This window comes from Dermacentor andersoni, chromosome 1 (genome assembly GCF_023375885.2).
Source record: "Dermacentor andersoni chromosome 1, qqDerAnde1_hic_scaffold, whole genome shotgun sequence".
NCBI classification, from domain to species: Eukaryota; Metazoa; Arthropoda; class Arachnida; order Ixodida; family Ixodidae; genus Dermacentor; species Dermacentor andersoni.
This window is the reverse complement of record NC_092814.1, coordinates 255,524,749-255,537,837: the sequence shown is the minus strand read 5'-3', so window position 1 is coordinate 255,537,837 and position 13,089 is coordinate 255,524,749. Positions and strand designations below refer to the sequence as shown.

Below are 13,089 nucleotides of genomic sequence, written 5' to 3'. Positions count from 1 at the left end.
GGCGATAGGTAACCCTTGGTACCTCCGGGAACGCTTTTCTCAGACGTCGCTCCACTAACCCGTTAAACCTAACCGAGGATGACGAGGCCGCCTTTGACGAAGTTAGGTCCTCCCCTCGAAATGTTGGCCAGCCTTTCTGAGGGATCTTACCCTGTTTATGACCTTTATACCACGTATGCTACTCCATCTATCAGCTCCCTTTTTAACATAGGCAGCAACACAGGCTAGCCAGCCGGTCTGAGAACTTGGTAACCTTCCTGTCTTTCCCTCTATGTCTCGCTACTTAGTTATTTTTCATTGGGTTGCTTAGTTCTTTCTTTCTTTCTTTTTTTCTCTTCTCTTTTTGTTATTAGGTTGTCAGTACTATTCCAATCTTCCCATCTCCCTTTCTTTCATTTTTTTATTTACATATCTATTCATTTTTTGCAGGAGCACCAGTTTCTGCTGCTATTTTCATTCTTGCTTTCACAGAGACGATTGTTCGTTGACCTCAAGCGGAGCCGATATTCGTCCCCCCCCCCCTCTTCGTCGTCCGGGCCTCTTCCACGAAAAGAGGAACCAATAGTACACGCTAACCGGCTGATACATGGCGTTACCTCGCATTCCTCCACCGACGTTGAGTAGCACACCTTTCTTTTCAATTCTACACCCACACCGCTAACACATCCTCGGTAGTTTCCTCGCCCACCGCTTTACCCTCTCTCCACTTTAGTAAAACCATACCTATATATGTTGTGCCGAGGACAGCGTATGTCGTCTTGAAAAAGACAAGAGCACTGTGGAAACGTTGGCTCCTGCTTTCACCTTGTTCTCGTTTCGCTCACCTTCCGTCCATGGAATTCGAGTGAACGTTCAGATAGGCTGGAGTCGTATTTTCGGTTGATAACATTCGGGGATAGTTCAACTTTTGCGTGACGTGACGAGTTCTGCGATACCTGCTGGCTTAGGCAACCAGTGTCCACAAAAAGTGATACCCCTGAAAGTGATCGACCGAACATACGGTTCCTGGTTACTACATTTTCGCTCAGGAATTACCGTCGTGTGTCATTGCAGCGAAGTGACCCCTGCAGTCGAGAGGCGGCACTGCCGTACGCTTTTCTGGGCTGGGAGAGTGCTGAGATATTTGTACAGGAAACACGTTGATTCACAGTGGAGGAAAATAACTAGGAAGCTTACCAGCGAGTATGCAGCCTATAAGGTGGCAGCAAAGAACGTCAAGCGGAAAGTTAGCGAGGCTGAAATAATCTCATGGGTGGCGCAATAGAAAAGAAACCTGCCATGAGTAACTACTTACGAGGAAAAAATGAAATCAGGAACGAAACAATTTATGATAACTCAAAAGGAAGCTCATTGCTTTCCGAAGTGAGATCAGGATGCTTTAGAACACGCACTTACAAAGAGAGATATAAGAAGGAAGAAGAACCATGTGCTTGCTGCGGTAAAGGTAGGGAAACGATGGAGCATGTTTTATTAGAATGTGAAGATATCTGCCGAGCGGTTGATTTAGGCATATCTGACCTCCCTGAAGCCCTTGGGTTCAGGGAGAGCAGGGGGAAAGTAAACATGTCCGCAGTAGAGATTAGTAAGCGGCGATTGAAAGATTGGCAGAAGAAAAGTAGGGAAACGGCAAACAACGGAGGCATGCAAAAACAAAGTTTACAATAGGGGCTCAGAAAGTTCAGTTATGGGAATTCATCACTTGTTTTTATTGCCTTTCCTTCTTTTTCTTTTTAGCATAGCTAGGGCATTGGGCAGTATATTACAAGAGCATGGTGGCGCAACCCACCACCCCGTTCCAATGGGGATACTCATAGCATCCCTCAAGCAATGTGGCGCAATACCTTTGAAGATCTCGGTAGTGACCACATGATCATAGAAACACGAATTCCTCAGGCGGGTACACCCCCTTTTCCCAAGTTATTCAAATGGACGGACTGGGACAAATTCCGAAAGCAGCGAGTGGAACAGAGAGGTGAGGAGAACATCGATGACATCGAGGCATGGATGGAGACGCTCAACGACGACATGAACAAGGCGACGCAGACGCTCGCACCCGAAGTCCAGGTGGACAAGATCGACAGCCGACTAGCCCACCTGTGGGAAGCCAAGACATCACTAAACGCAAGATGGAAGAAGCAAAGGCACAACCGAAAGCTTCGTAAGAAGATAGCACATATCAATCGCCAGCTGGAAGAACATTGCCGGACCTTAAGCCGCCAACAGTGGTATGACATCTGCAACGCAGTCGATGGGCAGCTCCACAATGGAAGCACGTGGCGTCTCCTTCGTCACCTCTTGGGGGAAACGCAGAGCAAGTCTGCTCAGCGAGCAAACCTGCAACGCCTTTTGCACAAGGAACAGGCTACCACGAGTGATCACCAGCTTGTGACACGTCTGCTAGCCAAGTACTTCCCTCAACGGCCCGATGTTCAACACGGAGAATACACTGGAGAGACAAATGTCACTCGATGAAGAATTTCACGAGTCAGAGATCCGCGAAGCTCTCCACGACCTTAATGGCAAACAGCACCTGGTCCCGACAAGGTTACCAACAAGACTCTAAGAAACCTCGATGATGCCTCGATAACCGCTCTTACGGCATACATCAACAAATGCTGGCGAGCAGGTCGCATCCCAGAGGCGTGGAAACGCTCTAAAGCAGTCCTGATACCGAAGCCAGGCAAGCCGTCCAGCCTCGATCACTTGCGGCCCATTTACCTCACATCCTGCGTTGGCAAGGTGATGGAGCACGCGTTCCTCTCCCGCATCAACCACCACCTCGAGAACACTGGAGCCTAGATTATCAATGACCCAACTAGTGGCAACCGGGCCATCCTCGGCCTAGATCTGGAAAAGGCATTTGACAATGTAGCACATGCAGCAATCCTGAGCCGCATAAACAAGCTCAACTTGAGTGAGCGAAGCTACAACTACGTCAGAGACTTCCTGTCGCGCCGCACAGTCACCCTCGCGGTCGGCAGCATGACATCCGACGAACATACACTAGGAAGCACCGGCACTCCTCAAGGATCGGTCATATCACCGCTCCTTTTCAACCTCGTGATGCTGGGTCTCCCGGCCTACCTCGACGAGATCGATGGCCTCCATCACGCCTTGTATGCAGATGATATCACCCTGTGGGTCAACAAGGGCAGTGACGGTCAGATAGAATGCACCTTACAAGCAGTGGTCTCTGCAGTCGAAACCTACCTCCAAGACACAGGTCTCCGACTATCTCCACTGAAATCGGAGCTGCTCGTCTACCGCCCGCGCCGCCGGCCCAAGCCTACAGCCGAATCGCGCCAATGTGACGACATAATCCTCTATACACAAGACGGCTCCTGCATTCCCCGAGTCCCGAAGATACGCATCCTAGGCATGCATATAACAGCCAACGGGTCAAACATAGAAGCTATTCGCAAAATCGAAGGCAAGGTTACAGCGGCTACCCGCCTGATCAAACGCATTACAAACAAGCACACGGGCATGAAGGAGGACAGTGTCATGCGCCTCATACACTCTTTCGCAATCAGTCAAATCACTTATGTGGCTGCCTTCTATAACTGGAATGTCACTGAAAGGGAGAAAATCAACACCCTTATACGCAAGACTTACAAGAATGCCCTTGGCCTACCGGAGTCCACAAGCACTGCTCGTCTGCTACAGCTGGAGGTATACAACACGCTTGAGGAAGTCGTGGAAGCGCAAAGAACCTCTCAACTCGAACGCATGTCTCTGACAGCCACGGGCCGGTACATCCTGCAGAAACTTGGCTTCAACTACCACGTCCAACACGGTCAGAAACAGGTCATTCCACCCGACCTCAGCGACAAGCTGCTTGTCGCCCCTATACCTCGAAACATGCACCCCGAATTTAATCGGGGCCGACGCCAGGCCCGTGCCAAGACACTGCTGCGCTCCTTGGGTGGAAAGAGGACTACGCGCTTTGTAGACGCCGCAGAATACACACGAGAACACCGGTTCACGACGGTAGTCGTAGACGTTAGCTCCCGGCTTACGCACGCGTGTAGTGTCGCAACGGAATACCCCGAAACAGCGGAAGAGGTAGCGATTGCGCTTGCGCTTACCGACCCCCTCTGCGAGGTAGTTTTTAGCGACTCACAATCCGCAGTTCGCAACTACGCGCGGGGGCGCATTTCCTCCGAAGCTCTCCAGATTCTAAGGAAAGCTGGTCGACAGCACTTCGATAACACCGCGATCATATGGTTTCCAGCGCACGTCGCCACCCCCACCGATGAAGGCCTCATTAACTTGAACGAGGTAGCACATCGCTCTGCGCGAGAACTGACCCGCCGCGCAGAATCGGAGACCACCTCTTCGAGTTCGGAACTCCTGGTCCAAAACCCGAGAGAACGCCTGGTCAGGTACAATGACATCACCAAGCACTACCAGCTAGGCAGGCGGTTGCTACCCCCCCCTCACCCTATGCTGAAACGTCGCCAGGCAGTCATCTGGCGACAATTGCAAACTTAAACATTTCCCAGTCCGGTGCGATTGCAGCACATTTTCCCCGCGCAATACCCGACTGCTATTTGCAAATTATGTCAGTTAACTAGAGCGACGCTGTCACACATGTTGTGGGAGTGTCGGGTTACATCAGCTACAATGGCAGTAGCTCCGGAGGCTCTTGCGTCGAAGTGGGCCGCCGCTCTGCGCAGCTCCAACCTCAAGACACAAGAGTGTCTCGGGCTGTCCAGCAAGCCCGCGAGACGGCGACGAGGCAAGGCCTCGAAGTCCCCTCATGGGAGACCTGAGCCCGGGTCGTCAAATTTGCCGGATTCAAAATAAAGTTGTTTCCATCCATCCATACTCATAGCATCCATCCATCCATCCATCCATCCATCCATCCATCCATCCATCCATCCATCCATCCATCCGTCCGTCCGTCCGTCCGTCCGCCCATCCGTCCGTCCGTCCGTCCGTCCGTCCGTCCGTCCGTCCGTCCGTCCGTCCGTCCGTCCGTCCGTCCGTCCGTCCGTCCGTCCATCCATCCATCCATCCATCCATCCATCCATCCATCCATCCATCCTGAAGTGGAATTCCGAGTGTAGCACCGTTCTGTAATACGAGGTCTAATGTTTGGAAAATCGGTTGAACCTACCGGCTCTTTCTCGAAGGTGAGGTGGGTTTCCCCGTTCCCAGGACGCGGGGTTTCCATTGGTGCTTTGCTGAAGTCGAAAACGTCTTCTCCAGTTGGTAATTCCTGTCCGACACAAGCATGAAACAGAACATTATGTGTTATACTAACACAAACATGTCGAAATTTTAAATTAACAAAGAACTAGGTAGTGGATTTTGCATAATCTAGAAACAGTCGTCGAGGAGTGCCCCTGGTTGGTAAGAACAAGGATAGCTCATACAAAATTATTTGCCCTGGTTTAACATGCCGGATGTGGCATGCGTTATAAAAGTGTTAATAACAATAGCTAACATACATCAACCACCCACATATGCGGGAACAAAAAGAATGCGTGCTCTTTGTAGTGATACTGGTTGTTTACGAATAGTTGCTGAATTCTGTTTGCATGCCGTTGCAATGTTTCCAGCGTTCTTGAGCACACGGCTTGCATGCCGTTTTGAAGCTTTGTTTGGCATACTGAGAGCGAACAAATCAAGAAAGGCGCCAGGATTCTCGCAGTTCCCTTAAGAATTCCTACATGGTGTGCTCGTTATGGTCTTTTGTTTTGTTACTGAATCTGGTGGAGCTGATTAGGGTTGTGGGGGAGGGAGGGTGCTCGTTAGGTTCAGTAAGCCTGGTAGTCTGGGCCAGAGGAGGCTCTGCTCGAACATGTTTTTACAGGACGCTAAGACGTATTGTCACCACGTGTACAAGAATTGTGTTTCTGGCTGCAATTGGAAGCAAAAACTGAACAGTTACTTTTGCACTGTCATCAGTGGTGTGGTGAATAATAGTCATTGTACAAATGTGCAACGAAAAACCTCTCTTCTCAAAGTTCTTCGCAAGCTGTGAAACACTGCCTTGCCCTGAACACTGAAGAACCGGCAGGATTGGACAAAATACTCTCTATTAGCTACTTCGCTGCACTCTCTGAGCAAAGGAGAAAGAAAGCAGACTATTTTCAACCCCCCGCAGAGATGCAGCACGACCACGTGAAGATAAGCGGCTTCTGTGCGCTTAAGCTTCTGCATTTGAACCAGCCCTGCTAAAGTGGTGCCAAAACTGCCTGAAAGTTGCAGCGAATCGCCTCGTTGTGGAACTCAATCCTGATCTGTAATGAATCTTGATATGTAATTCTAACGTATGTGACTGCGCGAATTATTGGACTGAGATTAAAGCCGTAAATATATACAGAAGACAATAAGATCTAGTAAGCTGGGATGCTACCCGCCGTGGTTGCTCAGTGGCTATGGTGTTAGGCTGCTGAGCACGAGGTCGCGGGATCGAATCCCGGCCATGGCGGCCGCATTTCGATGGGGGCGAAATGCGAAAACACCCGCGCACTTAGATTTAGGTGCACATTAAAGAACCCCAGGTGGTCGAAATTTCCGCAGTCCTCCACTACGGCGTGCCTCATAATCAGAAAGTGGTTTCGGCACGTAAAACCCCATAATTTAATTTTAATTTTTAAGCTGGGATGTTCTCCAATAATTGATTTATGTTAGTGCTTAACGGTAATACACGTCATCCCCCTGCCATACCATAAGTACAGAAGAAATGTTATACGAGCGATTGTTTGCATCTGTACGTTGCAAGGTAGGATCGAGGCAATGCTCTGCGCGTAGATTCGTTCTAAGAATGTTTTATCTGCCCTCTCCATTTGTCAAAAATGTCGCAGCCTTAGGTAACGAAAAATGCGTGGTCGAACTACGCTTACGAAAAAAAAAATTCAGAAAGAAAGAGAAAGAAAAGAAAATCCACATATTCAAGACATGGAGCACGTGATGTTGCCCATACGATTGAGGTTAAGGAGGGCACGGACAGTGTGCGTGTGTGTCGGAAGGGGTGGAGGAAGAGATCGAACGGGTGTGTGACGTCTCGTGTCGAGAAAGATGACCCTTAGGCGTTATGATGCGCTGCCCCCAGTACCGGTTGTATCCTTCATTTCCCCTCACCTTGTGGGCAAACAGCGGCTCTTTCTCGGACAGCTTGGTGCCGTCATCGGGAACCTCCTCAGGGACTCTGGTCGTCGGCTGGCCGTTGTGGTGAGCGTGACTCTCGTCCCGGGCACTTCCATCGTGGTTAGGAGACGGATCCTCCTGGGCCCCGGCGTTGGATCCCCTCTCTGGATCCATTATGGCGTGCCGACAGTGGCGGCCTGCTGTGAACCTGAAAGGAGAATACGACCCAAAGGAATAAAGAGGAGGAGCTCTGAAAAAAAAATTGGCTTTCAGTCGCTTTAGTATTTCTCTGTATGCTTTCTTTTTCTTTTTTATTGCCTTCTTGCTTTTCGTTACAAAATTCTGAATGTAGGGTGTTGCTGCCTTGGGCGTTTACAAGAAAGCGCTATCTCTCGCAGACAGATTCAAACAAAACGTGCACAATAACGAGAGTAAGAACCACTCAACCGTGAGGTGTTCGAGGTTCTCGAAAGGCAGTAAGAGCTGTCCCAGATGTGTCGGGCTTCTTCGTGTTGCCGTCCTGTTGTCTGCATTGTCTAGGTAGGTAGGTTTTTCTGCTTCTGCTCGTTTATCCGCTATTTGCCAATTTAAAGCAACAAAGTATATGTGTCGCAAATGCTTCACTGTCTCCTCCTCACTGCTCTACTGAAAACATGAGGTGACCGCTTCTAAAATCTTACGATTAAAACACGTGAGAATGCAAAGAAAACTGTGAATGTTTAGTCACTATAGATTTACCTAAAGAAAGCTGTTCTTTCAGGGAAATAATCATTGAGACAAACGCACTGCTGCTTTACAGTTGTACCATCCACATTTCCGATACGTATGGCCCTATCTGTTTAATTAACACAGAAAGAAAAACGGATACTAAAATTGCATGTAGGGAGCTCAGAGAAAAAGAAAAGCGGGCAACGTGTTCTTAAAGAAACGCGAGACTCACAAAGCGCTGAAAAGACGCTATGAAGTAACGCTTTGTGATTTCTTAAAAGACTTTATTTTTTCTATTCATTAAATGATCCTCCATGGTTGAAGAACAGCACAGAGGAGAGGTCCCTACGCAACGAGTTGCTTTATTTTAGCCTCTGGTCTCTTAAACTCGTCTGAACATCAACTTGTTTGAAACAAACAAAAAAAAAAACAAGAAAAATTACTGACCTGCTGACTAAATGAGAAAGAACAATAACATATACTACTAGACGAAAAATTACTCTATTTACTTGCGGTGTCTAGGCAACTACGGTCAGTTATCCATTTTTCTAGAGCAAAAGCAACATTGAGAAAAAGCCGCAGCTACTATACTCCAGGAGTTTATGCACGACAGAAAATTAAACTCTGCTAGCAACTGTACTGAAATGTCGTATTGTGGGAAAAAAATCTAATGCACTTAACGCACTTCATCTTCCAATATTTAACTTTCCTACACAGCTGAAAGACAAAAAATGAACTAACAAATGACCAACGTCGAAAATACTTGCGCACGCCGTTTATTGCGAACTGCATGTAATATGCTGCACCACGAGTGTTCGATGCCAACGAATCGGGGGACTGAGAATTGCCGCAAATGTACTGCTCAATCTCTGAGCACAAGGCAGGCACTGAGGTTAACACGGCTGAAACCTGCGCCTATGAAACGCGAACACGGAATCCTGGCCGTCGCGCGCAATGGACAGCACAAAATGAATATTCTTCGAAAATTCTAGAAGACCAAGAATCGAGAACACTTGACGGCACTAGAGACGAGCACGAAACACGTGCAACGACACGGGCGCCTACTACCAACTGATTCGAAGGTACACACGCATCCATTGGCGCATCCTGCTTGTCTGGTGAGCGCAATCGCCGTGCCACGAAAAGGCACCAGAAATTCAAGACTAGCACGCATATAAACTGGAACAGGGAGATACATCTAGGAACACCAATTCCTTTTCTGGAAGGGACAAGGGTGCCATTCAGACGCACTTTTCACCTTTACAATTGATATGATAGGCCTCTATAATTTCCTTTACGTTTTGTCTAGTCCTCCCCCGATGAACTGATTCTTGCAAAACAAGGCGGGAGGCAGCCACATTATTTGCAGTGCATTGCCGTTAAACTGCCGTATTTGTTTTCGATATGTGCAACCAACTAGCTCGATTCAAGATATTAGACAAAGAACGTGCGTCCCAAGATTGGTCACAAGATTGACTACAAGACTGGTGATGGAAAACCGTGCCTCGTTGGACACCATTGCAGCCATGTTGTATGAAAGCGCGTCTTGCATTGGCGCTTGTGCGTCCAGGTAAATGTGGTCGGTTCTGGGAACCAACGATATCGCTGTGATTAGCACCGGTGAACGTCAGAGATAACGCGAGACTAGTATCAACACGGCTGCAGACAGCTGCGTTGTGCATTCAATCTCATTCTTAATATTATGCTGTGGCTGTGTTTTTCTCCTTCCATGACTGTACAACGAAACGATCGAAATAAAAATAATTTAAAGAGCCGAAAAGAGAAATGTTGATTGTATTACTAAACTATCTTTCTGCAATAGCAAAATCAAAGGTCTTACGGTGCGAGGAGGTTTAATAGGCCAGAAACGGCCCAAGAAGGAAAGACGGCTAGTGACGCCGCCCTAAAGTTCACCGGACCAGCTCGCCGCATGGTCGCAGATTTTGACAGCGTCTGATTGAGCGTAAGTAATTGACTATAGGTAAGCAAGGACTGCATATTCTGTTCAAAAGACGCAAGGGGCTTGAAACAGCGCAAATAGGAGAAAGTACCTTGAAATTCATGAGGTCACACTGACGCAGAGGCGCTAAAGCTTTGGCGCGAAGTCAAAAATAAAGGGAGGCGCGGTCTTCGTTCCCTCTAGTAATAAACCTTTTTCTGCCAAATGAATAAAAAGCGAATTTTGACACACTGTAGTACGAGTCCAAGCTGCTTGAGTATTGCTTTTTACTGTCCCCATCCACCCACCTCATTCTCCTCAAGAGTGCGTCACGCGCCTCGCACACGAGGACTGGCACATGCACTCAGAATTACCATTAAAACTGCTGACTAGGCGGTGCCTAGCACTCAAATCAGCAATCTTCATAAGACACTCTCTGTGAGTAATCGACCCAAGCTAGGACTGCCTAACATCGTAATTGCCATGATAGAGTGTGGTCCCGTGCCTATTTTTACCAAGAAGCGTAAGAATTACAATAGCTGTCTACTATCGGTGCATCGGTGATGCCAATTCATCCTTTCATGAGGTGCTTTGAACTTTTGCAGTGTATCGTGGCCTTGTTGCAGGCGCCGTAAGGCATAATTTTTGTTCGCACACATGGGGGCATCAGCTTTAGTAATTATCATGTTTACGCACTTAAATACTCGCGTTGAGATGCTGTGTATTTGTCCAAATAATGACGCCATTGAGGGCAGTATCACTCATTCATGACTCAGCGATAAACATCACTCATTCAAACGAATGGCTCTCTGATGGATAACGGGAAAAGGTGCCACGTTGTAATATGAGCAGATGATGTCGATCGTTTCGCCCCAAGATATTATTTTGCCGAAGTCAAATACGTGGTTGTCGAAAATTGCCGCACGACAGAGTTATTGAGCGCAGTCGCACGCTTACGACATAGCATTTGTCATATTAATGCTAAAGAAAGCCATAAAGAATCCTGCTACTCGCATGCCATTCGCGGAACCATTAAATATTCGTAGAATAACAGAAAACATCAAAGGGAGCAGAACAAGAAATATAGAGTTTTGTTGGCTTACACCGAAGCTAGCGATTCAACCAACGAAAAGGTGAAGCAGAACAGTGTAAATGTGAGTGACAAAGGGTATACGACTACGGCAGCAGTTATTCAGTATGGAAAATTCATGGAGCTGATTTGGAAACTAGATGACGAAAAGCAGACGAGTACTGCGAGCAAAGCGATTATTAAAGTCCAGTTTCCTCTTCACGCACTCGTGAAAATAGTCATTCCGGTATTGTCCTCCTAGTAATGTGGACGGTATAATCTCACTAAGGGAAACGGTTGTAGATTACGAATAGTTGCCACATTCATGTGTGAAAGAAAGAATTGTTAATGGAAAATGCGCGCCGTCGCACCCACAGAATGCTTGTCCCTTGATGTGCCAAAGGAGAATTCCAGTTAGGAGCACCTGACCCCTCAGCATGTTTAGACACTTCATTTGAAATTTACAAGTCATGCAAGACGTGTCCTGAAAACATGCAAGTAATATCCCGGGGAAAAGCGGTAGACAAAGACGGAATAAGAGTCGATTTCATCAAGTATGGAGGAGATATGCTTGAAATGTTTGTGACCCTTCATACGCAATGCCTCAGGACTTGAAGTGCACCAGAGAGCTGGAAGGATTCCAACACTATACTAATCCATGATAAAGAAGACGTTAAAGAAGTGAAGAATTATAGGCCCATTAGCTTGCTTCCACTGTTGTACAAATATTCATGAAGATAATTTGCAGCAGAATCAGGGCAACACTTGACTGTAATCAACGAATAGAACAGGCTGGCTTCAGGAAGGGCTGTTCTACAATGAATGACGTCCATGTCATCAATCAGGTAATTCAAAAATCTGCGAAGTACAATCAGCCTATCTAGATGGCTTTCATACATTATAAAAAAGCATTTGATTCAATCGAAATACCTGCAGTCATGGAGGCATTGCGTAATCAAGGAGTACAGGTGGCATACGTGAATATCTTCGGAAATATCTACAAAGATCTCATTGCTACCTTGCTTCTCCACAGGAAACATGGAAAATTTTATAAGAAGAAAGGGGACAGGAAAGGAGACAATATATCTAACGTTATTCACTACATGCTATTAGACTCGGAAGGCTTGGGAGTTAGGATCATCGGCGAATATCTTAATTTTCGGTTTGCAGATGATATTGTCCTGTTCAACAACACTGGGGATGAATTGCAACAGATAATTGAGGACCTTAACTAAAGAAGAAAAAAAAGTCGGGTTGAATAATAATATGCAGAGGACAAAGGTATCGTTCGATAGCCTGAAAAGGGAGCAAGGATTCATGATTGCCTGTCAGCCTCTAGAGTATGCGCGTGAGTACGTTTATCTAGGTAAGGTACTCACACGGAACCTTCATCATGCGAAGAAAATTTACAGAAGAACAAAAATATGTTCGTTGGATGTAATCTGCAGTGAGTCTCTGCACGAAATCTGATGACAATGAAGGCAGGTGACTGCAGGTCTCCTGTGCAAGGGTTAACACGCCACTGGGACGAACTTCACAGCTTAGTGAAAGACCGTGCTTCTTTATGTGACAAGGCGGAAAGGTAGCGCAGCCTCAAGCTACGAGTCTGTTAATGCTGCACACCAATTTACGAGTGTTTAAAAATGCGTCTGAAAAGATCTCTTACAAATATTTGTAAAAGGTCTGTTCGACGATCTTGTCACCTTCGGATGGCATAACGATAAGCCTCGTCAGAGCTTTTGCTCTTTTTCTGTGCTGGATTATGAAAACATACACAACCAAAGCGACAGGCTAGATACGTGCACCACAATACGCACTGTGGTTTTTCTATGAACCGAAAGAATACCCTTATGCGTCTGAATTGTACAGGCTTACCTCCGCAGTTAGGACCTGGCCGAGCGCGACGAGGTAGTTTCTAAGCTCCTGATGTGCAAGTGTTTCTTCCGAGGTCGGGAGTGTGAAAGAACGGGACACTTGCTATCACTGCCGTCAATCCACAGGTGGGGGCGGGAGAAGTAGGGGGTGTAATTCAGCAACTACCGTGAGCCTCCGCCGCTAATTGGCGGCTGCCGCCCCACCACAGGGGCTGTGAAGGAAACTCAGAGCAGCAGATAGTGGAGGATGCTTTCGACCGGCAGCAGCATGTCTCTACGAAAACGTTGACACAGAATTGGTGCTCTTAACGTTTATGGTTATGATCACTGTCTGGCGACGCTCGAAAAGGTGCTGAGATATGTCGCCCAACCCCACGTCCCCGTCTTCGCCCCGTGGT

At 47.4% G+C, this 13,089-nt stretch overlaps 1 protein-coding gene across 1 annotated transcript in view; it reads right to left on the bottom strand.

The window, feature by feature from the left end:
* The window catches only part of LOC126548144 (solute carrier family 23 member 1-like), a 155,583-nt gene extending 142,804 nt beyond the window's left edge, over nt 1-12,779 (bottom strand). The window contains exons 1-3 of the mRNA XM_050196262.3: nt 12,693-12,779; nt 7,096-7,309; nt 5,123-5,224 (exon numbers count right to left, since the gene is read on the bottom strand). Of these exons, the coding sequence (XP_050052219.1) occupies nt 5,123-5,224; nt 7,096-7,275 (282 nt within the window). The 5' untranslated portion in view covers nt 7,276-7,309; nt 12,693-12,779. The remainder of the gene's footprint in view (nt 1-5,122; nt 5,225-7,095; nt 7,310-12,692) is intronic.
* Between the last annotated feature and the right edge of the window lie 310 nt (nt 12,780-13,089).